General features: G+C 53.8%; 1 protein-coding gene and 1 non-coding gene across 3 annotated transcripts; one reads left to right on the forward strand and one right to left on the reverse strand.

Moving 5' to 3' along the window:
* The first annotated feature begins 386 nt into the window (after positions 1 to 386).
* On the forward strand, positions 387 to 22901 carry Nbl1 (NBL1, DAN family BMP antagonist). Of its 2 annotated transcripts, none has more exons than XM_005317532.5 (4): positions 387 to 528; positions 19850 to 20038; positions 20130 to 20241; positions 21431 to 22901. In XM_005317532.5, the coding sequence occupies exons 2-4, from the start codon at positions 19872 to 19874 to the stop codon at positions 21692 to 21694; spliced, it is 543 nt and encodes a 180-aa protein (XP_005317589.1). In that variant the 5' UTR covers positions 387 to 528; positions 19850 to 19871; the 3' UTR covers positions 21695 to 22901. The 2 variants fall into 2 exon arrangements, with proteins under 2 accessions (XP_005317589.1, XP_077881585.1); XM_078025459.1 differs by lacking the exon at positions 387 to 528 and adding an exon at positions 11606 to 11833.
* Positions 18550 to 18623, reverse strand: Trnaa-ugc (transfer RNA alanine (anticodon UGC)). The gene has a single exon. It is a non-coding gene; the product is annotated as a tRNA-Ala (tRNA).
* Positions 22902 to 23940: the final 1039 nt, after the last annotated feature.

Here is a 23940-nt window from a genome sequence, read left to right on the forward strand (position 1 = left end):
GCCATTATGGCTTCTCTCCTTCTGAAATGCCATCCTAGCTTTTTAAAAAATCAGACTTATTTGCTGAGCACATGGGCTTGGTGCTTAGACTTAGGAGAGGAAGGAGATGGGGGGTGGTGAGATGGCGAAGAAATTGAACAGGAACCAAGAGCTCCTCAAGGAGGTTTGGCTGGTAGGAAACACGACTTAGTGTGTGCGCACTCAGGATGATTGGCTGGGATTTTTCGATCCTCTTTGGGGTTCAGAGCCAGAAGGGTAATATTAGGAGGATGAGATTTCAAAGTGGGGGCAGGTGTAAGTCTTCAATAGGGAAGGGATTGGGGCTCGAAAAAATAGCTCATTATCAACTGTCAAGTCACTTTTCTCTATTCCAGGACTAGGCCTTATGAATGAACCAGCACAACATATTTTGTTCACCTCAAAAATATAATAACACTTCTGAGCTAATTACTGTCCTAAGATTTTACGTACATCATAGTGAAGAAAGAGAATTTGGAAGGATAAAGTAACTTGCTCAAGGACAAGCAGGTAAGTGGTAATGCAGGTGGAGTTCACATTCTGATTCCAGAGTCCAGACTTACCCATGCTCTGTGCTAGTCAAAAGTTAAACTGTTTAAATCTAGAATGGTCGATATGAAGTGGCTTGATTGAGTTAAAACTTGATTTGGTACACTTAAGCTAGTTGAAATTGATAAGGGCCAGTTGAAATTGATAAGGATAATTTGAAATCATCTATGTTTCTTAAAAAGTATTAATTTTGCCCAAAGTTGCACACCTTTAATCCCAGTGACTTGGGAAACTGAGGCAGGAGGATCTCAAGACTTGGCAACTTAGTGAGACATGTCTTAACATTTAAAAATGGACCAAGAGACTGATGATGTAAAGCTCAGTGGGTAGAGTGCTTGCCTCACATGCACAAGGCCCTGGGTTCAGTCCCCAGCACCACTAAAAAGAAAAAAAATGGTGGGGGAGACTGTGAGTATAGCCCAGTGGTAGAGTACACCTGGGTTCAATTCCTAGTATTGCAAATAGTAATAATAATTCCTGTGTGTGTTAATTAGAAACACATTTTTTTTCTTTTTTTTTTTTTTTTTTTTTTTTTTTTTTTTTTTTTTTTTAAGAGAGAGTGAGAGGAGAGGAGGGAGAGAGAGAGAGAATTTCCAACATTTTTTATTTCTTAGTTCTCGGCGGACACAACATCTTTGTTGGTATGTGGTGCTGGGGATCGAACCCGGGCCGCACGCATGCCAGGCGAGCGCGCTACCGCTTGAGCCACATCCCCAGCCCCACATTTTTTTTCTTTTGATAGTACTGGAGATGGAACCCAGGGACGTTCTATCACTGAGCTACATCCCCAGCCCTTTTTATTTTTTATTTTGAGACAGAGTCTCACTAAGTTGCCATAGTTGACCTCAAACTTTCAATCCTCCAGCCTCAGCCTCCTGTTACAGGTGAGTATTGCTTAATCCTTGCAAAGGTAATAAAATATTATGACATTTCATTGATCTATTCATCTTAAAAATATATACTTTAAAATTAGAATCTTTTTGAGACTCTTTACAAACTGTAAAATGCATCCTTCACTAGGTACCCCTGCTGGGTACAGTGATCCCAGCCACTAAGGCAGCTAAGGCAGGAGGATTGAAAATTAGAAGCCAGCTTCCGCAACTTAGTGAGATATTGCCTAAAAATAAAAAGGACTGGGGATGTAGCTCAGTAGTAAAGCACCCCTGGGTTCATTGCCCAGTACCCCCCAAAAAGAACCCCCTTTTATCATGTATACTGCTAATGTTTACTATCTTAATATTTTAAAGAGGTGAATTTTTTGTAGCTTTTGATTTTTTTTTTTAGTTGAGCATATTTTATTTGTTTATTTTTATGTGGTGCTGAGGAACAAATCCAGCGTGTAGCGTTTGATTTTTGACACAATTTTATATGTAAAAAGAATTTTCTGTAAAAAAAAGTGAAAATAAATCCCAGATACTCAGGAGGCTGAAGCAGGAGGATTGCAGATTCAAGGTCAACCTGGGCAATTTTGTGAGAACCCATCTCAAAATAAAATTTTTTAAAAAGAGGAAGGATGAGGGCTGTAGTTCAGAGATAGAGCATTTATCTAGCATGAGTGAGGCTCTGGACAATCCTCAGTCCTTCAAAAAAAAAAAAAAAAAAAGGCAACGTGAATTAATACAAGAAGCTCCTTTCTTCCTTTTACCCATGGTCTTCCATTGTTCACACTTTATTTTTTCTTCATCCTGTGGTGTGCGTGTGCACAACTTTTGGACACTTAATAGGAAGCCAGAGACAGACATGCTTATTTGTCCCAGAGTTTCCATGTATGTGATCTAAGAACGAGGTGTTCACAGTACAATGATTGAACTCAGGAAATTAACACAGCTGTGGTGGTGCCATCTAAGCCACTGTATAGCTGCTAATTTTGTGAAGTGTTGAAGTAATACATTGTCCAGTTATTTCCCCCAGTCCTGGACTATACATTGAACCTAGATGTTGAGTCTCTTTCTTTAATCCTGAACAGTTCATCAGCGATTCTTTTTCTGTCCTTGACAATCTTTGCCAGTTATTTTGTAGACTGTTTCTTAGGTTTTCGGTTTGGGTTTGTCTGATGTTTCCTCGTGATTAGATCCAGGCTTTGACACTTTGGCAGAGCTGGTGATGTGTCCTTTCAGTGCATGATATCACGAGGCACCCGACATCCATTTGTCCCAGTATTAGTGATGTTCATCTTGGTCACTTGGTAAAAGTGGTAGTTGCGTGGTGTCTCCACTGTAAATTCATTATTTTTCTTCTTATAATTAATAACTGTGGGGAGAAACTGTAAATATCCCATCCCTTAAACTATCATCAGCTTAGCATCCACAAATGATTTTGTAAACTTATTACTCCTTATTACCTGGCATTCTATGAAGAAGAACTTTCCTTCCTCTCCCTTTTATCTTCCATTTATTTATTTCAGCATGGACTCACAGATTCTCCTTGCGTTCAATTACCCAGTGCTATTAGTGTTTTGTTTTAAAATATTTTTTAGTTGTCAATGAGTCTTTTAATTTTATTTATTTGTATGCAGTGCTGAGGATTGAACCAAGAGCCTCACATGTGCCAGCAAGTGCTCTACCACTGAGCCACAACCCCAGCCCCACTATTAGTGTTTATTACTCCCATTGTCCAGATTGATCCAACAGGGACTCTTTCAAGTTAGCGCCTGCATCCTTTTGACATACCCACTCCATCTTTTGAAGATATTTCCCTTTTTTTTTTTTTTTTTGGTACCAGGGATTGCACTGAGGGGCGCTTAACCACTGAGCCATGTCTCCAGCCTTTTTTTATAGAGACAGGGTCTCACTAAGTTAAGTGCCTCACTAATCTGCTGAGGCTGGCTTTGAACTTGCCATCCTCCTGTCTCTCCTGAGTTGCTGAGATTAGAGGTGCGTGCCACCGCACCTGGCAATATTCCACTTTCACATGTTGCCTACCCCAATCTTGGAATAGCCAGTTCTCCAAGGAGTCCTGGTTCCTTTGAGTGGAGAATGGAAGTGATAAACCAAGATGTCCAGGTGCATCCTTTACCCTTGGTTCATCATTGCCCGGATGCCAATAGCTTTGTTAGCCTCTCAGTACACAGAGCTAGGAGACATGTATGCATGTCTGTGACCGTCAGTTCATACTACTATCTTAAGTCCCAAACTGAAGGAGCTGTGAGGTTGGCGTGGTGGTAGAGCCTGTGCTTAGCACAAGGCCCCAGGTTCCATCCCAGTACTGCAGAAAGTAGAAAAACCCCTGAAGACTGGTCTGGCCTTCCCCATATTTGTAACTCCCTTATCTAATAACGAGAAACCTGGTCCCAGGGATTAGTGTTTTAAAGCGCCACACTTGTAGATTAGGTCTAGTTGGCTGTGTAGGTATGTGAGTGTAGGACAGTGTGCAGTCCCTGGTCTCTCTGCCTTTATCTGCAGATGTCCTCCTGTTTCTGTCATTCCTCGCCCTCCCCTTTCCTGCTGCTCTATCTCTTGATGTGATTAAAACCCAAAATACATTTTCATCATGTTTATGGCATTACTGTTTCAGCTAGGTGGTTGAGTTTAACATTTTCTATATTTTCAAATTTCCTAATTTAACTTGATTTTTCAGCGGGTGGCCCTGACCACTTCTGTGGGTCAGTGACTTTCTGTCAGAAGAAAGGTATCCCCTGATCCTTGCTCCACAGCACGCTCCGCTCTCATCCCAGCTTCCCCAGCGCACTGTGTAAAGTCACTCCATCCCCCACCTCCGCCTCCTTGTGAGATGGTAGTAATGATCCCTGTCCCTTCAGCTGTACTCTGTCATTGAGGAGAGTAAAATCACCAGCTAACTAGTATTATTTCATATTGTAATCAATTATGTAATACATTATGATCAAAAGAACAGCTCCCCATCTAAACTGGAGGTATATCAACTGTGATTTCACATTTCAGACTCTATACCAGAAAAATAAGTGGTCCACTTGCTCTTCGTGCTAGGGTTGACTTCATGCATAAAACACAGGTTCTACTTGGTTTTCCAAAAGTCTTCTTGCTGAGAATATGGCGGTGATAGTAGATCTCGCCTTAATCCATTTAGATATCCCTGGGAGGTTGTGCAGGAGGTAAAGCATAGAATATATCAACCAATAGCCAGGTCTCTTAAGGGTTCTTGACTACAAGTAGCCTCCCAGCCTGAAGCTCCCCTTCCTACCAGTCTTGACCCTACCTTAGGCATGCTGTTTTTGATTCAGAAGAACCCCAATAGGCACAGAATCCAGGGTCAGATTTCTTAACCTGGCATTCTAGGCCCTCACATCCTCCTCCTTTCTCTACTTCCTACCATGTGGAATAGGGAAGGATGAAAACAGGCTGCACAGCTAGAGTTTATGGGATGTTTTGTTTTATTTCACATAGGGTCTCCTAAGTTGCCCAGGCTGTCCTCAAATTTGTGATCCTCCTGTGTCAGCCTCCTGAATAGCTGGGATTATAGGCATGTGCCATTGTGTCTAGAAAGGGCAGAGATTTTTATCAGTTTTGTTAGTTGCTGTATCCTAGCACCAGAACAGAGCCTGGAGCAGGGTAGGCACTCAGATATTTGCTGAGTAACCAAGTATTGTCATATTCACTCTATTTATTTTTTAGTTATTAACTCTATTTCAATCCAACTAGTTGTAACACTTTCCTAGGGGTGACAGATACTTTCAAAGAAAGAAGTTTCATCCCATAAGCCAGATGTACATACCCCTTGGAGGTGACTGTCCAGGGGAGCGGTATTAGCAAGGATTCTGAGGCTTTTCTGGGCCAGCCAAGTGTTATGTTCATGGTGACTGCTGTGGTGGTGTTATGGAAGTCTTAGGGCCACCTATTTGTCAAATACAAATCATTTTTTTCAGGTCTTCTTTCTTAGCATGGACTGCTTTCCTGATTTGCCCATGCTCTGCTCAAACCCTGCCTCCTCTAGCCAGCCCATTCTAGTCCCCAGGGATTGTTCCTGTGTTAGTCATACTTTGGTCTCTACGACAAAGATACTGGACAAGAACAACTTGGAGGAGTAAAAGTTTATTTTGGGGTCATGGTTTCAGAGGTTCAGTCCATGAGTGACCAACTCCATTGGCCTGACCCAAGATAAGGCAGAACATCATGCAAAAGGATGTGGTAGAGGGAAGCTGCTTACCTACTGACAGCCAGAAGGCAGAGAGAGAGAGAGAGAGAGAGAGAGAGAGAGAGAGAGAGAGAGAGAGAGAAGCCAGGGACACGACATAGTCCAAGAGCACACCCCCAGTGACCTACTTCCTTCAGCCACTCCCACCTGCCTATAGTTACAACCAGAGAGTCTGTTCAAATTATTAACCCATCAAATGGATTAATCAACTGAAAAGGTTATAGCTTTCATAATCTAATCTAATCACCTCCTACATTCCTGGATTGCCCCATGAGCTTTTCCAGGACGTGAAACAGCCAAGCCATAACAGCTCCCTTCTCTGAACTCCTGAGCCCTCATGGCTGGGCAGCTTCCCGGGCAATGAACTTTCTGGGCAATGACTTTCCCCTTATTGTGTGCCTGTCCTTTTTCCCTGGATGGCAGCTCTTATGTCTTATCTCTAGTAACTTGCAATGTGCTGGACACTTAGTAGCCCCCCAAAAAAGTTTGTTTTAGTTAAAACTTGTTAAGAGGCAATTAACTCAAGACAGCTTGAGACTGTAGATACTCGAGAAGCTCCTGGGATCCGTGGAAAAGGTGACCATTGTAAGCACAAAGCAAGGCCTTGCCAGCTTCTTCACCAGCCAGAATCCTCAACGCTCTTGCCCTTCATGTGAACCCCATGTTCCCCACATGTCCCTGTGCCTCTCAGATCAAACTCTTCAGAGAGAGAATTTGATTGGCACAACCTGGGTCATGTGTCCATTCTGCTCCAAATCCCATTGTCCAGGAGGACAGGTTCATGGAGAGCAAGCCTGGCACTGGGTGTGTTCTGGTGCAGGTCCTGGAGGCCATTCTCTGGGATATTCTTTTGTGCCCTCTTTTTCTTCAACTCCCATGTTCCTGAAAAGGGAATTATTTTCCCCAGTGAATTTGGAGCACAGAAACCTTAAGATTAAAAAAAAAAAAGCCATTCTGCAGGTTATTAAATATATACAGAAGGATCAACTAATTCTTGAGGAAGGAGAAAAATTCTTCTCCCACTCGCTGTGTCTGTGTGGGGGCCACTGGAAGCTGAGGAATGGAAGGAAGAAATGGGAGGAAAACAAACCTGGAGAAGAGACACCATAAAAGAGCTATTTTGTCCAATTTCTGGCCTGAATGGTTCAGAGAAGAACTGAGTACTTCCCACAGGAGGGGTAGGGAGAGCAATAGGTTTTTGTTTTTGTTTTTTATGGTGTTGAAGATAGAACCCAGGGTCTAGTGCATGTGAAGCAAGTGCTCGACCAACTGAGGTATATCCCCAGCCCTAGGGAGGGCAGCTGGGAGAAAGAAGCAAAGAAGTGCATGGTAGAGTGAGTGGCTGAGCAGGGGGCTTATCCCTTGTGGCCCTTGGCACTGGCCCCTGGAGTTGGGACACATTTCTGGAAATATCAGGATGTTCATTTTTGCAGAGAAGGAAACAGCCATAACTGCCCCCCACCACTGCCTCTTAGAAGTGCAAAATAGATGATTATTGGAGTCGGATAGACTTGGACTTACACCTCCACTCCAGAAACCCTGGAATTGAGCTCTCACTGCTGACCCTCTTCTCTCCCCTTACCTCCAGGGTGCTTAGCATTTGGTCCCTCCTCCTGATCCTTTGTTCCCACCCCATCTACAAAGGGCATTTAAAATTTTCCCAAGGGACCTCATACCTGCTCTCCAATCCAAGCCAAGCCCTCCCTTCCCACACCCCTAGCAGCCCTTGGGAGGGCAGACCCCATTAGTGCATGCCATCTTCTCCTCCTGAGGCCACCATGGAGCCCCTGAGACCATTGACAGCAGGGTCAATGGTCTGAGAGCCTCCAGCCCAGGGCAATGGGCTCAAAGTCAGAGCATCTGGCTGTGGTCCTGGATCTCTACTATTTGCTGAGTGAACTTGGGCAAATCTTTCTCCTCGGTGGGAAAGGATAAAACAACAGTCATGTAGCCGCCACCTCCTGAGAGGGGAGCTCTTGCACTGTGCTTCATGTGCACAGCTCAGCGAGTTCTCACAGTCATGTGGGGATGGAGACCGCTGAAATCTCTATTTTGCAGATGAGGAAACCGAGACTTACAAAGTGCGTTACTTGAGCAAGAGGAGAACACTTTTAGCCTCCCTAAAACACCTTTCATTTTATGACTCCCGAGCTGTTTTCCAGGAACTGTGCTGAGTACTTTGCATCTATTTATCTCCTTAAATCCTCATTCCTCCTCATCACATTCTCACCTTAAATGTCACCTCTTAGAGATGTTTTCTGAGACTTCTGGATAAATCCCTCCCTCCCTCATCGCATCATCTATTCTGGGTTAGTTCTCTTACAACGCTTTGATTTTGTGAAATTCATCCACCAGTTTCCTTGCTACACACTCTGCCCCTCTGTTCTTAGGTTTTGGTTCTATAGAATATATCTTTTGTGTGTGTGTTGCTGAGGATGGAACCCACGGTCTGGTGCTAGTCAAGCAATTTACCACTGAGCTTCATCCCCCAGCCCTTTGTATTATTTTGAGACAGTGTCTTGATAAGTTACTGAGGCAGGCCTCCTACTTATGATCCTCCTGCCTCAGCCTCCTGAATAGCTGGGATTATAGGTTTGCAACACCACAATCCATGAACAAATTCCTTGAAGGCTGGGACCTTATTAGCCTAGTCCATTGCTATGTCCCCACCTCTGTGGCTGTCTGGAACACAGTAGGCACAATGAATATTTGTTAGATAAATGAACGATTCCTGACATTGACCCTAGGGAGCACGTACCAGTACTGGATTAGGAAACCAAGGGGCAAAATGAAACCCATTCGCACCGAGTCCCATAGTTGGTAGGTGATGTCAGGAAGAGGCAAAGCAAGCAGGGAGGTGCCCACAGGAACCTCCCACCTCAAGTGCAGACTCTGTCTTATCTTGAAGATGGTGGGGGACCTTGGGCCTGGAAGGAAGGTCCTCTGCTTGTTTTCACTCTTTCTCTTGCAAGAGTGCAGAGGCTTGGACCCCTGTTGAGCCCAGACTGACAGGATTAGAGGAAACAGCTGGCCCGAGCCGCTGCCCTGCCGGAGGGAGCTCACATTCCCGGGACTCAGGGAGGGAGCAGCTCCCTGCAGCCCAGTCACATTCCAGGTCGGTCATTTTCCTGAGCCCAGATGTTTGCTAATGAGCTGGGGAGAGGGGCTTTCAGCCCTCAGCCCCAGCTCTGGGCCCCACGTTACCTCGGCCCCAAGAGGCTGGCCCTGGGCCAGCAGGCTCTGGCTGTGGGCCCGTGCTCTGTGCCAGCCAGGCCTGTCAGGGCAGCTGGAGCAGCGCTGCCAACCAGGTGCATCTCCTGGAGCTTGGAGATTCTGACTTGACAGGTTCTGCCTTCCCGCTGGGCCCCATTACTCTGGACCCACTGCATCCGCACTTGCAGCCTGATGGGAGGGGCAGGAGGCAGCCAAGAGGGCGTGGTGGGCACAGGACCCCGGGCTGTGGGTTCAAGTCCAGACTTTGTCAATCACCAGCCATGTGGTCTTGAGCACGTAACTACATTTTTGGTGACTTGATATTTCTGATCTGTACAATGGGAACAGCGATGGGACTGTGGTAAGGATTCCACGAGATATAGCAATATAGTGCCTAGCCTAATGCCTGGCTTAAAGTGGTAGCTGTCTATAGATAATATTAACATGTCCCCTTCTGAGCCCCCTGTCCACATTACCGTCCTCCTCCAGTCTTCGCCAGAGAGGCATGACTTAACTCCAAACCCCACGTCCTTGAGTAGGTGGTTGGTCCTTCTAGAACCTCCCTGTGTTTGAGAGGGGTGGGCTGCACTGTCAAGGGTGCTGACTGGGATTCCAGCCTCCTGCCCATAGACCTGGTGTGATCCAATTAGCCTCCTGCAGTGAGGGAGTGGGTTCTTTCAAAATGTAGATCTTCACATTAAAAATGTTCCTGAGCAGTTACTGCATCCAATGCAGTGAGGCTGGTTTCTGTAGTGCATTGTTATCCAAGAGACATTAACTGGTATCCTACTGTATGATTTTATTTATTTACTTATTTTGCAGTGCTGGGACTTGAACCCAGAGCCTCACATATGCTAGACAAGTGCTCTACCATTGATCTACACCCCCAGCCCTTTTTTTTCTTTTTATGTTATTTTTTTCATGGGAGGGGTAGGGTACCCAGGATTGAATTCAGGGGCATTCAACCACTGAGCCACATCCTCAGCCTTACCTTTTTGGATTTTATTTAGAGTCAGGGTCAAACTGAGTTCTTTAGTGCCTCGCTTTTTGCCTAGGCTGGCTTTGAACTCGTGATCCCCCTGTCTCTGCTTCCCAAACCACTGGGATTACAGATATGTGCCACTGCCCGGCTGACTTTTTGTTTTGAAAGAGGGTTTAGGTAAGTTGCCTTGACTGAACTTGAACTTATGATCCTGTAACCTCAAGCCTCCCACTGTGTGACTTTAGATGAGCTACTTAACCTCTATCTCTCTCTAGGCCTTTTTTGTTTTGTTTTGTTTTCATTTATTAAGTGAGGATAACAATATTATCTAATAGATTTATTGTGAAAGTGGAAAGTGCTTAGAAATAGGCTGTGCGCATGCAGTTATTATAATTGTTATTATAATTATCCTTTGGAAAAGCCAATCTATGGGGGATAATTACTTAATTCAACCAAATATGTTTTACATCTCTTCTGGCCCCTCACACACTGGGGATCCTGAAGCACATGAGCCCTGCCTTTGAGGAGCCCAAAGTCTAATGGAGGAAGAGATGTGCACAGTTATCCTAGAGGGAGATTATGGATCTCCCTCTAGATGGATCCCATGCTCCAGGATCACACCTGGGGGTGGGAGAACTTACGGTTACCCAAAGGTCTTGGGAAGGCTTTCCAATATGGTGTTTGAAGAATGGGTTTACCAGGAGATGAAGGGTGGGGAAGGAAACCCCAGCAGATGGCACGGCACAGGCAATAGCAACGTGGGGTGCTGTGTTTGGAGAGTGCAGACAGGCTGGAGTGGGGCAGGGGCTGCCACAAGGCCACTAGGAGCCACCTAAGATGCTGGGCAACCCTGTAACATTGGATGAGCAGGTGTGGAGTCCATCTGGGAGCTTCCAGCCTAGCTGAGTTAAAAATATGGACATAGGTGACCATAATGTAAAGCAAAATCCCGAAGTCCAACACTGTGAGTTACCATTTTTAGGGAGCAAAGCTATCTTCTCACTCCGTTGGAAGAGATCGGTCCTACCACAATCCACTGCAGTGCCCACCGATTAGATGAATACCCCAGGTGAGGCTGGACCCTGGACCCTGGACCAGGCATCCCGCTCTTCCCCAAGAGCCAGAGAAACGAGTCATTTGAGTCATTTTCTGGCCTTCTGGTTCGGAATAGTCCTTTCTGGGGCTCTCAGCCCCTTCTTGGATGCTTAAGTCAAGTGCCTGGAGCAGATCAGAGTCATAGAAACAGTATAGACCCGAAACTGGCTGCAAGCCCAGGAGCCGATAGGATGGGCGCACCGCAGGACTGCCGAGTGTGATGGGCTCCCGGTGGCGGGACTCGGTGGGCTGGAGCGCCTCATTCTCAGAGCAAGAATGCCCGGTTCCCATAAAAAAGGACACCTCCATCTTTGTCACCCCGAGGCCTGGCCCGGCCTGAGAGCCCAATCTCGGGAAAAGTCTGGCGGAGAGAAGTTGAAGGGCAGAGAAACCCGGGGAGGGCGCCTGAGAATCGGCTGGGGCACCCGGTTCGCTGTCGTGTGTCTGCGGCGCCGGCCAGGCGTGCGGGCCGCTGTCCCGAGCCGTCGGGCCGCGCGGAGGTCCGGCCAAGCTCTGGCGGGCGGGCGGGCGGGGAGAGGGGCCGGGGGCCGGGCGGCCGCGGCGCCCCTCCTGCGCGCCTGGAGGGAGCGGCCGCGCTCCCGCCCGCTCTTTCTCGCGCGTCCCTCCCCTCGCTCCCCCGCCCTCGCTCCCTATTTGGAGCCGAGACACCCTGACGTCGGAGCCGCTCCGCTCGCCGCTCCCCCGCACCGCGCGCCCGCCCGGGCCGCAGACGGCGCGCAGCGCAGCCAGCCCTGCCGGCCGCCTCGCCCAGCCTCCCGGGGCGCCCCGGCCTGCGACCCCGCGGCTCACATCTAGCTCCGAGGACCCGCGGGCGCGCCGAGCTCCCTGCCGCCGCCGCCGCGCGCGGTAAGTCCCGCCCGGGCCGGCACGCGGGCGCCCGGCTACCGGAGGCTTCGGCCGTTGCGGCCGCGCCGCGCCCCCGCCGCCAGCTGCTCGTCGGACGGCCGCGGACACTGGGCGAGGCGCCGCCACCGAGCCCGGGAACTCACGGGCCGGCCGGGCGACTCCGGCCACCGGCGCCGGGGACGTGGGCGCGGCACGGAGTGGCCGGGGGCACTCCGAGTCCTGAGTTCGTCCCCAGCCGGGCTCGGGGTTCCGTTCCTCGCTAGGAGTTTCCGCGGCCCAGAGAGAAAGTGGGAGGAGGATGCGCGGCCGAAGGAGAGCCCGGCGGGTCGCGCGGGCGCCGGGCAGCACCGGGGCTCGGCAGCGGGGCTCGCGCGCCCTGCGGCTCTACCCGGGCCTCTCCGCGCTGCCTCGAGCCTCTCCGCCCGAGGACCCTCTGCGTCCCTTCTGTCCACTCTCGGCTTCTCCCTCCGCATCTGTGTGGCCCTGTTGCTCCGTAGCACGCTGCATTTCCGCCCCTACGCGCCGGTTCTGCCCCTCGGTCTGCTTCCCCTCCGCCTTCGTTTTCAGTTTCCCTGGGTTTCTGTCTCTGCCTTCATGTCCTCTCCTTTTCTCTGTCCGCGCAGCCCCCTGTGGGAGTCTGCTCAGAATACGCGCCTCCCTGACCCCCACCCTCCGGTTCCTGGTCCCCCAGCATCGGAGACTCGGTGGGTCCCCCCAGGTGGGTTCGTGGATAGTTTCCTAGACCTGGTAAAAGACGCCAAACCCTCCCGCCTTCCTTCCCCAGGGCCTGGCCTGGGTCATCCCCTCGGAATTGAGACTGGGGCAGGGAGAGCCAGCCTTCCCGGGGGCTCAGTTCTCCTAAGAATTCCACCCCTGAGAGGCCGTGTGCGCTACAGGATCCTGCTGCCGGCCACCTGCCCCCTGGCCCGCTCCCAGGCCCTGCGATTCTGATCTTTTACAAGCCTCGGTAAAGGGGACAAGCTGCTGGCCTTGGTGTGGCCAGAGCCCTTGGCGGGCATCAGGGGAGAAGGACACACTTCCAGACTTTCTGAGGTCCTCACCCAGCGGGAGGCCACCAGTTTGTACCGGGGAGCACCCCGGGAAAACAACCCGCTGGCAGAGAATGGAGGTGGGGAAGTAACTTGTCAACAAGGATCCCCTTGCCCTTTGTTACCATCTAAACCGCCAGCCTGCTGAGACTCCCCCAGATGCTGGGGCTGCTTGGGCGTGGTTTGCCTTGAGTTGGGGCCAAAGAAGAGGCCAGGCTGGAGCGTTTCCTTGGTGACCCCCACCCCTCTCCACCCACCCCTGCATGCCGGACCTCTCTCCTGGGCCTGTGTGTTGGAGGGGTGGACAGGGAAGTAAGTGCTCTTCATTAGCTGGGGATATGGCCTCATCATTTTAAAGTGAAATTTCAGACTGAGTTTAGCTCCTTTCCCCCCCCACCCACCCGCAACCCCAAGGGTCGGAGGCTGCTGGAGCGGGCAGGGTTGTTGGTGAGGTCTGCAGGGACTTCTGCTGAGCAGATGTGCAGGCCCGGCAGCAGCTTATTAGCATGAATGTGTTTGCAAGGCTGTTTGGGTCTGCAGGAGGAGGGTCTGTGGGTAGGAGGGCTGGTAGCTGGGGTTGGGGGCCAGCAGAGGTAGCCAGGGCTGGAAGGTGGAGCTGCCTGGCAAAGGCAGGTGGGCAGGCCTGGATGGCATGGGTTTGGCCTGTGTGCCTGCCTGCTGGACAGTTGGTCCATGCTCAACCAGCCCTAGCTTCCCCAGCACTGAAGGAAGGAAGAAAGCCACCCTGTGGTGAGACTGGGGTCCTGTAATTGGAATCACAGTGGCCTTAAGCAACTCTCCAGAGCCAGATCCTCCCCTAGGGAATCTGCTAAGATAGTCTTTCCCAGGCCATGCTGCCCGGTTCACTGGTGGCAAATGTGAGGCAAATGGCCAGTGACTTTGCCCATGACCATTGGACTATCCTGCCTTCAGGCACACAATGAGCCGTGGAAACTTTGGCTGAGACAGCCTGGAGGATCCCAGAGTGCTCAGGGATTCCTGCTGGGCTGACCAGGGCCGACGTCTGACTCGAGTGAGGGGCATCACAGGCCCACGGGACCCTGCCTGTCCCCTCCCACACCCTGCCTGTCCCCCCTCCCAAACAGAATTTTCAGTTGCACCATCCTAGGAAGTCCCTGTATTCCTTCCAAGACCTGGAGGGCTGCCCCACCCTGCTGATCCCCAAGCCTAGGGCTGGCCACCAGCGCCACACCCTCTGGGCCAGCCGCATGCGCAGCCTGGCACTGGGCAGAGTCTGTTTTCTAAAACTGATCTGGAGGGGGCTGCTCTCTCCAGGGCCTTTCTATTATCAGTGGCTCACTGGGAGAGTCTGCAGGAGAGCTTTGCTCAGCTGCTGCCCTGGCAAGGGGGCATGTCGGGTGGCACCTGGCAGCTTATAAAACTCTTCACAGCTGTCCTCTCTTTTCAGTTTCACTTCAAGGAGTCCCCTTCATCCAGATGCACCCCCAGATTGAGATATTCTCAGGACGCATTCAGGATCTGGAAGGAGAGGCAGAGGCCAGGACAGATAAGAGGACCCCTTGGCCACACCAAGGCCAGTAGCTGCCCCCTTTATCAAGGCTTGTATTGTGGGCATTCTCTCTAGAGGGTTCCACGTACTCTTCAACTTAATTCTCCTGGCTTCCCTGTGGGGTGGGTTTAGCCATGACTCCCACTTTGCAGATGAGGAAACCAAGGCACAGAAAGGTTCAAGTGGCTGAGCTTGAGTGTGTGTGTGTGTGTGTGTGTTGGAGAGTGCAGGTAAAGGAAGAGAGGAGGGGTGGGGAGCACTGGGTTTGAATGAGCCACCACCCGACATGCTCATTGTGTGTATTTCCATGTTACCCGGCTGCTGAGTCCACAGGTAGAAGCATCGGGAGCAGCTGGGGCAGATGTGAGGGAGTTTCCTTCAGGAGCTGAAGTTGCAGGGAGAAGTTGGCCTTTCCACCAGAGATGTGCCCAGTGTGGGCGTGGGCGCATGTGCGTGTGCATGTGTGTGTGCGTGTGTGTGTGCCTGCACATGTGTGCAGATTGTCAGGGAAGGAAGGGAGACAGGTGAGTAGTCACCGTCTACCCTGGGAATCCTAGTGAGCTGGACCTCAGCTGACCCTGAATAGTCAACTTACCAAAAGAGGAAATGGGGAGGGGGGACTGTTCATCTGTTACACAAAGTCACCCCTTTACTACACAAAGGATTGTGTGGTGGGTAGAAGCTGGAGGAGGTGTTCCTTGAAATCTAGGCCCCTCTGGTGCATTTAGGATGCTACTGCAGGCCCTAGGACCCAGGCAGTGGGCTGAGGGGCCCCTGTCCTGGGGAGCTGGGGGGCTGTGGCTCCTGACCTGGCTGGGCCTCAACATCACGTGGGGAGCACATGTACAGATGCCTGCGCCACAGCCCAGGCTGGGGGTTCAGACTACCCAGGCTGGGCCCAGGCCTCTGCATCTCTGACCATCATCTGGGGGAAGCCGTCAGTGCTGGGAGGTGTGGCTCTCGGGGTCTGCTCTGTTTGGGACGTTCCTGCTGCCCACCTCCCTGCCTTCCCGAGTGACCTTCTGAACCAGGCCCTCCCCCACCCCTGCACCAGCAGCCCTGGTCTTCTGTTTGCTCAGAGAGGGAGGTATGCTGGCCACTTTCCTGAGCTGTGCCCAGTGTCCACAGTGCTGAAATGGGTCAGCCGGTGTCATCCCCTTGGGGGCCTCCTGTCTGTGTGGTGGCTGCTCAGAACCAGTGGCAGGAGGTGCCTGAGGAATCAGAAGACTTGGATTTGAGAGGTGGCTGGGTGAGTGCGTGGGCTTGGTCAGACACCCACCTATGCTAAGGCGCCTCCTTCAGCCCATGCAGCCCTGTGGAGAAGGACGGTCCCTTCCCTTCACCAAGGCCTCAAGGAGCCGGGGTCTGCCATGGCCACTTGCTTATCTGCAGGGAGCCAGGAATGAGATTTGAACTCGGGTATGTGGGGAGCCCCCAGGTCCCAGCCTGGGCAGTGGCTGGACACCAAAGTGCACAGGAGCAAGAGGGCAGCCACAGGGCCCGGGCTTCATCCAGCGGGGGTCCATTCCCTCCATCCTGGGCGCTGCGCCTTGATTCCGATTCCTGTTTCTTGCTTCTCTCTTTGGTGACCTTCATCTGCAAGGGCAGCTGGGGGCCCACCTGGTACTGGCTGGGGCGAAGTTTCAGTTCTGCTTACTGATGGTGTGAGCTCCTGCCAGTCTCAGCTTCTCTGTGCCTCCGTCTCTGGAGTGGGAAGAGGGGCATCTGCCTGTGGGTACTGTAAGGACCAAGTCCCTTGGCTCAGGTGAAAGCCTTGGACCAGTGCCTCGCCAGCCCTCTCCCTGAAGCAGGAGAGGACGTGCAGTGGCCGTGAGTGCCTTCCCCGGAGCTCCCTCCTTGCCCACCACGTCAGCCCTGTGCAGTGCTCTCTCCATCCACAGTTAAGGACCTCGGTTCCCCTCTCACTGCCATCTCTGGCTGTCCTTGCTCAAACTGTTTCCCCTTGACCCTGAGCTCCTGAGTGAGTGGGGGGCTGGGCCCCCACCCCCTCCTTTTGGCCACCCTGCCTCTCCCTCCATCCTGGAAAGAAGGCTCTTGGTAAGGAAGAGGAGAGCCTCGGGGAGAGGAACCCTAGGGAACAGAATGACCCAGGGAATGACACGGTTCAGGTGACCTGCGGGGCCCTGGGGCTCTGAAAAGCCTGGGGCGGTGGCCTGTTAGATGGCAACTCCTCTTCCCGCCCTGGGCACTGGGGAGTCCCATGACTTGCTGCGTGATCTCCAGGGCGGGGAGGAAGAGCTGAGAATCTGGGTGAGGCCGGAGGCTCAGGAAGCAAGGTCTGACGGCTGCTTAAAAAAAGTTGGCCGAGTCCCTGCTGAAAAAACAAAATGTATAAACCAACAATAAAACCTGCTAGCAAAAAGGCCACCCACTGATGGGGGCAGCTGGGCTCTTCCTGGCAGGGCTGGGCAGGGCAGGGCTGGGCAGGGGGCAGGAGAGTGGCTGGGAGGAGGTGGGTGTGTCCAGGCTCCCCAGCCTGGGCTCTGGAGCCCCCCCCTTTCCCATGAGCCCCCTGGGGAACAGAGCTGGCCTCACTGGTGCCTGCTGAGTGCCGGGTGCCTTCATGGGGTCTTCTCGGTTCTTCTGCAAGGAAAACACTCTGTTCCCCATTTAGGATGGGAAGGTGGTTCCAGGAAGTGAACTTTATTTCTGGATGCCATAGGTCCTAGGTGGGAGGGCCGGGAGTCCAGCATTGGAGACTCGAGGGGCCTCCCGTCTGGTGGGCGGCAGGCAGTCTGCTGGAGCTCAGGGCTGCTGGCCCGGGGAGGCTGAGCAGGCCAGGGTACCAGGGAACGGCAGGTTGGGCTGCAGCACCCCTCTGTGGGCATGGCTGGCCCTCGTGATTAACTCTCCACTGGGCACTGGAGCGGGAGAAGGAGCAGCGGGTGGATGCCTCAGTGTGCCCACCTCTCCTCGGCGTCTGCCATACTGATCCTAATGGACAGAGCCTGATGTCTGGGCCAGTGACTGTTCCCCAAACTCCCCGTTATTCTGTGCCCTGCAGCCTCAGCTCCGCTCGGCTCCAGCCTGGGCCTGGCCTGCAGTGATTCAGCACGTGCCCCCGCACAGGCCGTAAGCCCTCCTTCCACCCCAGGTCCTGCAGAGACTCTGGATCTTCCCTGCCCCAGTTGCCTCTGGCCTTTTGAGAAGACCATGTTCAGATGCTGGCTCAGGCTGATACCCTAGAGATGGCGGGGGATCTACTGGGGACCAGGAAGCCTCCTGGAGGCTTGTCACACATCGGCTAGGTGGCCAGTTAGGAGCAGGTCCACTCTGTCTTGACTGTGCTGAAAGCCTGTGGATCTTCTGAGCCAGCCGGATACGTGTGGATGAGACCCTGCGTCCAGGCAGGAGCTCCTTTGGGGTGGGGGCAGACTCTCCCACCTTACCTCCCGCTGCTCTTCTCCCTGCTGGACTGGGGTCAGAGGTCATCTCCCGGGAGCCAGGGCCAATGCAAGGAGAAGGGCAGGAGCAGAGGAGGATGCTGGTTGGACAGTAGAGTGCTGTGGAGTGTCATGCCTGCAGGCCGCCTGTGCCCTACCGACAAGACCCCGCTCAGCCAGCCCACCTAGATTTCCACTGTGGGGGCAGGCCACCCCCACCCGTCCCTGGACACTTTACCAAGTACCTGCCTCTGCCAGCCCCACTTGCTTTCTGAAGAAGGAGGGTCCAGGCTAGGGCCGTTCTGAGTGGGATGCCTGGTCCTGGGCCATCCCCAGCCCTGGGCCTGGGCTTCTGTGGGACATGCCCCTGTCCTCCCATTCAGTCTCATCCAGGACCCTTGAGGACGATCCAAAGACCCGGAGCCTCAGACTGTTTGATCTGGAAGCTTTCTGAAGGTGCTGAACCCCAGCCCACCCTAGAGCTGTCACCCCACAGGTCTCCAGGGCATTGCGATGGGTTGGGTCTGGCCTGGGCCAACTCACTCATTTTACAGGTGGAGAAACTGAGGCCTGAGTGTGCAGGCTCACATAGCACGTGTGTACCCTTCCCCGGTGCCCTGTCTAGAGGGTTGGGGACCGCACTCAGGCACTGCCCTCACTTCCAAATTTCTCTGGAATTTCCCATACCACTCTTTTTTTTTTTTTTTTTTTTTGTGTGTGTGTGTGTGTGTGTGTGTGGTGCTGGGGATTGAACCCAGGGCCTTGTGCATGCAAGGCAAGCGCTCTACCAACTGAGCTACATCCCCAGCCTTCCATACCACATTCTCTTTGAGGTGGGGGTAGGGGAGGTTGGGGGGCCGTGGGTGAAGTGTGAAGCCAAGAAGGTGGGAGGGTGAAGTTGGGGAAAGTCATCCTTTAGACACAGACTGTCCTGCAGCGCCATCTTCTGGCAGGCTCTGGTATTGTCTTGGTGTCCGCTCCTTCCTCCTATTTCAGGGGATTAGCAGATGTTCAAACTGGGCTTTGTCTCCTGCTTCACTCAGGGGTTAGGATGGAGCTAGCCGTGACGTTATATGTAGGGCCCGGTGGTCTTAAGGCTCAGGAGGGGCATCTGAGAAAGAAATATGTCTGACTGGGGTGGCATAAGAATTCACTGTGACATGGAGTTTATCTTCCCCAAAAGGAATCCTGATGGCTGTGGCAGCGGTGTCCAGGATAATGCGTGGTGGGTGGCTGGCCCCTCCCAGGCTGTGTGGACAGTTTTTCATGTGTGTGGTGCTGGGGATCGAATCCAGGGCCTTGCACATGCTAGACACCTGCTCTGCCAATGAGCTACACTCCAGCACAATGGATTTTTCTCCTGCAGGATTCACAGCATAAAAGAGAGGGAGCTCACTGCTGGACGTGGGCTTGAACACTTGGTGTCTTGTTCAGCAACTGCAACAATTATTTTTCTTCTCCTTTATTATTCATTCACCTGTTTATTATTATTTTTTTGGTACAGGGGATTGAATCCAGGGGCACTCTGCCACTGAGCCACATCCCCAGCCCTTTTTCATTTTTGAGACAGGGTCTCACTAAGTTGCCCAGTCTGTCCTTGAACTTGTGATCCTTCTGCCTCAGCCTCCTGAATAGCTGGGATTACAGGCAGGTCCACCAGGTTGGGGGCAATTGCCATATAGCATCTCCACTTTTTAGATGAAGAAACTGAGACGCAGAGATAAAAAGTAACTTTCTCAAGTCTACATAGTAAGTCATAAAAATAAGGAACACATATGGAGTGTGAATGCCTGTGAGGCTCATTTCATAGCTCATTTAATCTTCCCGACACATCTGATGCAGTACAATTTCTGGACGGGTTTTCGAGATTCAGAGAAGCGAACTAACTAGTCCAAGGCTGTCCTTGGCTAGTGAGTGGAAGAGGGGAAGAACCCAGGGGTCAAGTTCCCGGGTCCTGCTTGTAACCACCAAACCCTACTGCCTGGCCTCTGGGCCTTGCTGAGCCTCACCTGCCACCTGTGATCCGTTCCAGGACTCTGGAGGTTGCAGGCACGATGCTGCAGGTCCTGGTGGGGGCTGTCTTCCCTGCCATGCTATTGGCCGCCCCCCCGCCCATCAACAAGCTGGCCCTGTTCCCAGACAAGAGTGCCTGGTGCGAAGCCAAGAACATCACCCAAATTGTGGGCCACAGCGGCTGTGAGGCCAAGTCCATCCAGAACAGGTGGGCCCCAGGGGGCGGGTGGGAGGGGAGGACCAGGGCTGCCCCCCTTCTCCCCCATGGTGACACGGCACGGTGACCTCTCCTCCCACAGGGCGTGCCTAGGACAGTGCTTCAGCTACAGCGTCCCCAACACCTTCCCGCAGTCCACAGAGTCCCTGGTGCACTGTGACTCCTGCATGCCAGCCCAGTCCATGTGGGAGATTGTGAGTAAGGCCCACCCGCCCCGCTCGGGCTCTCCCATCCAGCTGGTGGCCACAGTTACCCTGTGCAGGGTGCAGGGCTTGTACTGGGGATGTACCCTGGTCCTTGCCACAGGATGGGCTCACAAGCCATACACCAGCCTGCACACAGGATCTTTCTGAAGCCTCATTCTGATGTGCTGAAAAATCTCCGGGGCCTCCCATTGTTATAGGCTGAGACCAAAATCTGCCATGCCTTGTAAGACCCTCCGGCCCCACCCTTCCTTAAGAGATGGACATTGGATATCAGCCTACCTCCTTTAGTCTCTCCTTACCTGCTCTGCTCCCTTCTACCACAGGGCCTTTGCACATGTTGTCTGAGAACCTCCTCCTCCTCCCCCTCCATCCTCCTCCTCCTTTCCCTTCCTTCTTGCTTCTCCCCTCCAGTTAATTTCTGTTCATTTTTCTGCTCTTGGCTTAAGCATCATTTTCTTGGAGCCTCTTTCCAGACACTTGGACTGGGTCAAATCCCTGTTCCTTTGGCTCCCAGAGACCTTTGGGCCTCTGCTTTGAGCACCTGTCACATGTGAAGACTCCCCCACCCCCACGTCTGGCTGACTGTGGCAAGTCCGTTTCCCTAGTTAGATTCTGGTTCCTTGAGGGCCGTGTCTGTGCTTGTGCCCTGGGAGCTGGCTTGGGGTAGGAGCTGTAGGGAAGGAAGGAGAGAAAAGAGGAGGGAGGAAGGGAGGAAGGGCAATAGGAAGGTGACCACGGGGACAGGCAGGGTACTCATGGGGTTCCTACAGGGTGAACCTCCTTTGAGGAAGGGAGGTGAGGGCTCAGACCCAGAGGTGTCCAGGAGTTAACTGGCAGAGTTTAGGGCAGGTGGTGGGGGACGGGTTGGGCAGGAGCCGTCCAGGCAAGGGCGCAGCATGGGCGGGGCCTGTGGAGCAGGTCAGGTCGCAGCGTGGACGGGAGTGGGGCCATCCAGGGGCAGCCTGAAGACCTTGGGTGGCTGGAGGGGTGAGGGTTTTCTCCCCAGAGTACCCTGGGGGGTGGGTGGGAAGGGGGCAGGACAGGTGTGAGGACAGGAGTCAGGTGGCTCCTGCAGGGTCTGGTCCCCATCTGCTGGGGCCGAGGGAGGCTGCGGGGTCGCGGTCCTCACAGGTTGTGCTGCAGGAACTCTCCCTCCCTTTCCTCCTGCTCTCTGCAGGTGACCTTGGAGTGCCCCGGCCACGAGGTGGTGCCCCGGGTGGACAAGCTGGTGGAGAAGATCCTGCACTGCAGCTGCCAGGCCTGCGGCAAGGAGCCGAGCCACGAGGGGCTGAGCGTCTATGTGCAGGGCGAGGACGCGCCCGGCGCCCAGCCTGGCTCCCACCCCCACCCGCACCCTCACCCCCACCCCGGTGGGCAGACCCCGGAGCCCGAGGAGCCTCCGGGTGCCCCTCATGCTGAGGAAGAGGGGGCTGAGGACTGAGGCCTCGGGCCCCGCTCCCCTCCCAGCCCCCTGTGGAATGCCGGGTCTCAGCCTCCGGGGAAGAGGGAGGCAGAGGCGGAAGCCCCCAGCTTTGGCACTGGACAGACTTGGATTCAGACTTGGACTTGGAATGCTGCCCGTTGCCATGGAGACCTGAAGGGGCGGGGCTGGAGCCATGCTGCACAATTTAATATATTCAAGTGTCAGGGGCAGAAGCAGAGGTCTGCAGGGCTCTTTTTGGAAAGTGTTGGGGGGGGTCTTCCTTTCTGCCTTCTAGTGATGTGCCCTTGGGAGGGGGAGGAATTTGGCTAAGCTGCTGAGGAGGGGGTGAGGCCCTCCGAGATCGCAGGCCCAGGCCCTGTCCTCAAAGCCCCTGGTGGGGCAGGATCCCCGGGGGTGGGCACATGTTGCAGCCGGAGCCCTGGGCTGAGCGTGGGGGAGGGGCGGCCGGGCCAGGGAGATGGCTGGCAGAGGCCTGAAGCTGCAGCCCCGAAGGTTTCCCCAGAGGCCTCCCCTGCACCCCCATCCCCAGGAAAGCAGCTCTCCCAGGGCGGGAAGTGGCTCCCTCAGTGGAGGGGTCTGGGAGTCAGGCCAGGGCAGGCCCCTCCTGACTCGGGGCCCCAGAGCCAGCAGCCAGGCTCTCTGGGCCTTGCATGGGCTTCCTGGGGTGCCTGGGTGTGGGGAGAAGGGGGGGCAAGGAAGAATCTTCCCGGGCCAGGGGGAGGGCAAGCCCCAGGCCACCCCTGAAGACCCTCCTCCCTCCTCTGCCCCAAGTCCTAGGCCCTTGACAAAGCTGATGGGAACCAGCCCTGCCGTCCTGGGGAGGGTCCTTCTAAATATCTGTTTGGATGTCCCCCCCCCCCAGAGGCTTGGAGGAGGCCCTGAGTGGACACTGGCGCCTCTAGGAAGCAGGACAAGGAGGCCTGAGGGCAGCCATGCCGGCCTCACCCTCCAGCTCCAGTCCCGCCCCTCCTCCTCCCAGCTGCACTTTAACCCTAGAGGGGTATGGGACCCAGGGGCGCAGTGGGGGGCGGGTGGAGAAGACCCTCCCAGGCCCCGGAACTGCCTGTGCTGCTCTTGTGTCCTCGACCCCTGCCTGGGGGGCCTGCTCCATGGCTGTCCCTGTCCTGACTAGAGCTTCTAGAGCTTGTAACCAGTAGTGGTCTCCCTACGGACCCGACTTATGAATAAACGCCTTCCAGCCTGCGCTCTCTGCCCTGTGCTTCCTCCAGGGGCCCAGGAGAGGGGAGCCCTCGCCCAGCGGCCTGGTGTAGGGTGGGCAGGTCTGCACCCACCTGCCATGTGCCTCCTGGGCAACAGCCCAGCCCAGCTCCGCTGCTCCCAGGGCCCACCTCTTCCCTCGGGAGTCCACTCTGGCCTGGCCTGTGCATTGGGTGGGCCTCCAGACTGGAGTTTTACCAGGGCCTTGATCTCGCCTCCTGCCGTCCCTTCCTCGTGACCCAGCATCAGCCCTTGCAGGGCCGCAGAGCATCAGTCAAGCCCCTTGGCGCCCACAGATACTGCCCTCATTCTGTGGGTGAGTCCCCCGAGGTGTTCAGGACTAAGCAGTCTCCCAGGATCAGGCAGTTAAGACATGGCAACAGCTCGGGGCAGGCTGGCCGGCAGCTTGCAGGCTGGGGGACGCCGGCACCCAGAGCCCACGCATGGACTGCCACAGCTGTTTTCTAGAATGGGAAAGGAGGCTCTGGAAACAGGAGGACTCGCGCAGGCTCACAGGCCGCCCTGACCTCACGTCTGCACACTCGTCTGCACACTCGGGCACGGAGGTCAAAATACTGGCAGTAAATGTGCCCCTCGAGGTCCTTGGAACAGATCTCTGAGCCCCAGTGGGCTTGGGTCTGAGCACTCCCGGTGACAGAAGTAGTCTTGGTCCTCCATCCTGTGTTTGGAACAAGGAAGGGTCTCAGCGGATAGATACTTTAATTAATTAGAAGCTGGTGGAGAAAAGGCGGGAAGGTGGGTGGGTGGCTGGTGGCGGGCCTGGAAGCCTGGCCAGAGGGCAGGCCGCCCGTGGGCAGCCAGGCTCCACGCAGAGCTGGGCTTCAGCCAGACCTAATGGTGGGAAGAGGCGTGAGGGCCAGTCCAGGAGGAGATGCTGGAGGCCAGAGTTGGGTGGGGAGGCCGGGCTCCCCGGGAAGGTTGTTGCTGATTCTATGTGGGAACTAGAGAGGGGGAGGGGAGATAGATAGATAGACAGATAGACAGATGGGGACAGACAGACACAT

The sequence above is a fragment of the Ictidomys tridecemlineatus genome, chromosome 11 (assembly GCF_052094955.1).
Source record: "Ictidomys tridecemlineatus isolate mIctTri1 chromosome 11, mIctTri1.hap1, whole genome shotgun sequence".
Lineage (NCBI taxonomy): Eukaryota > Metazoa > Chordata > Mammalia > Rodentia > Sciuridae > Ictidomys > Ictidomys tridecemlineatus.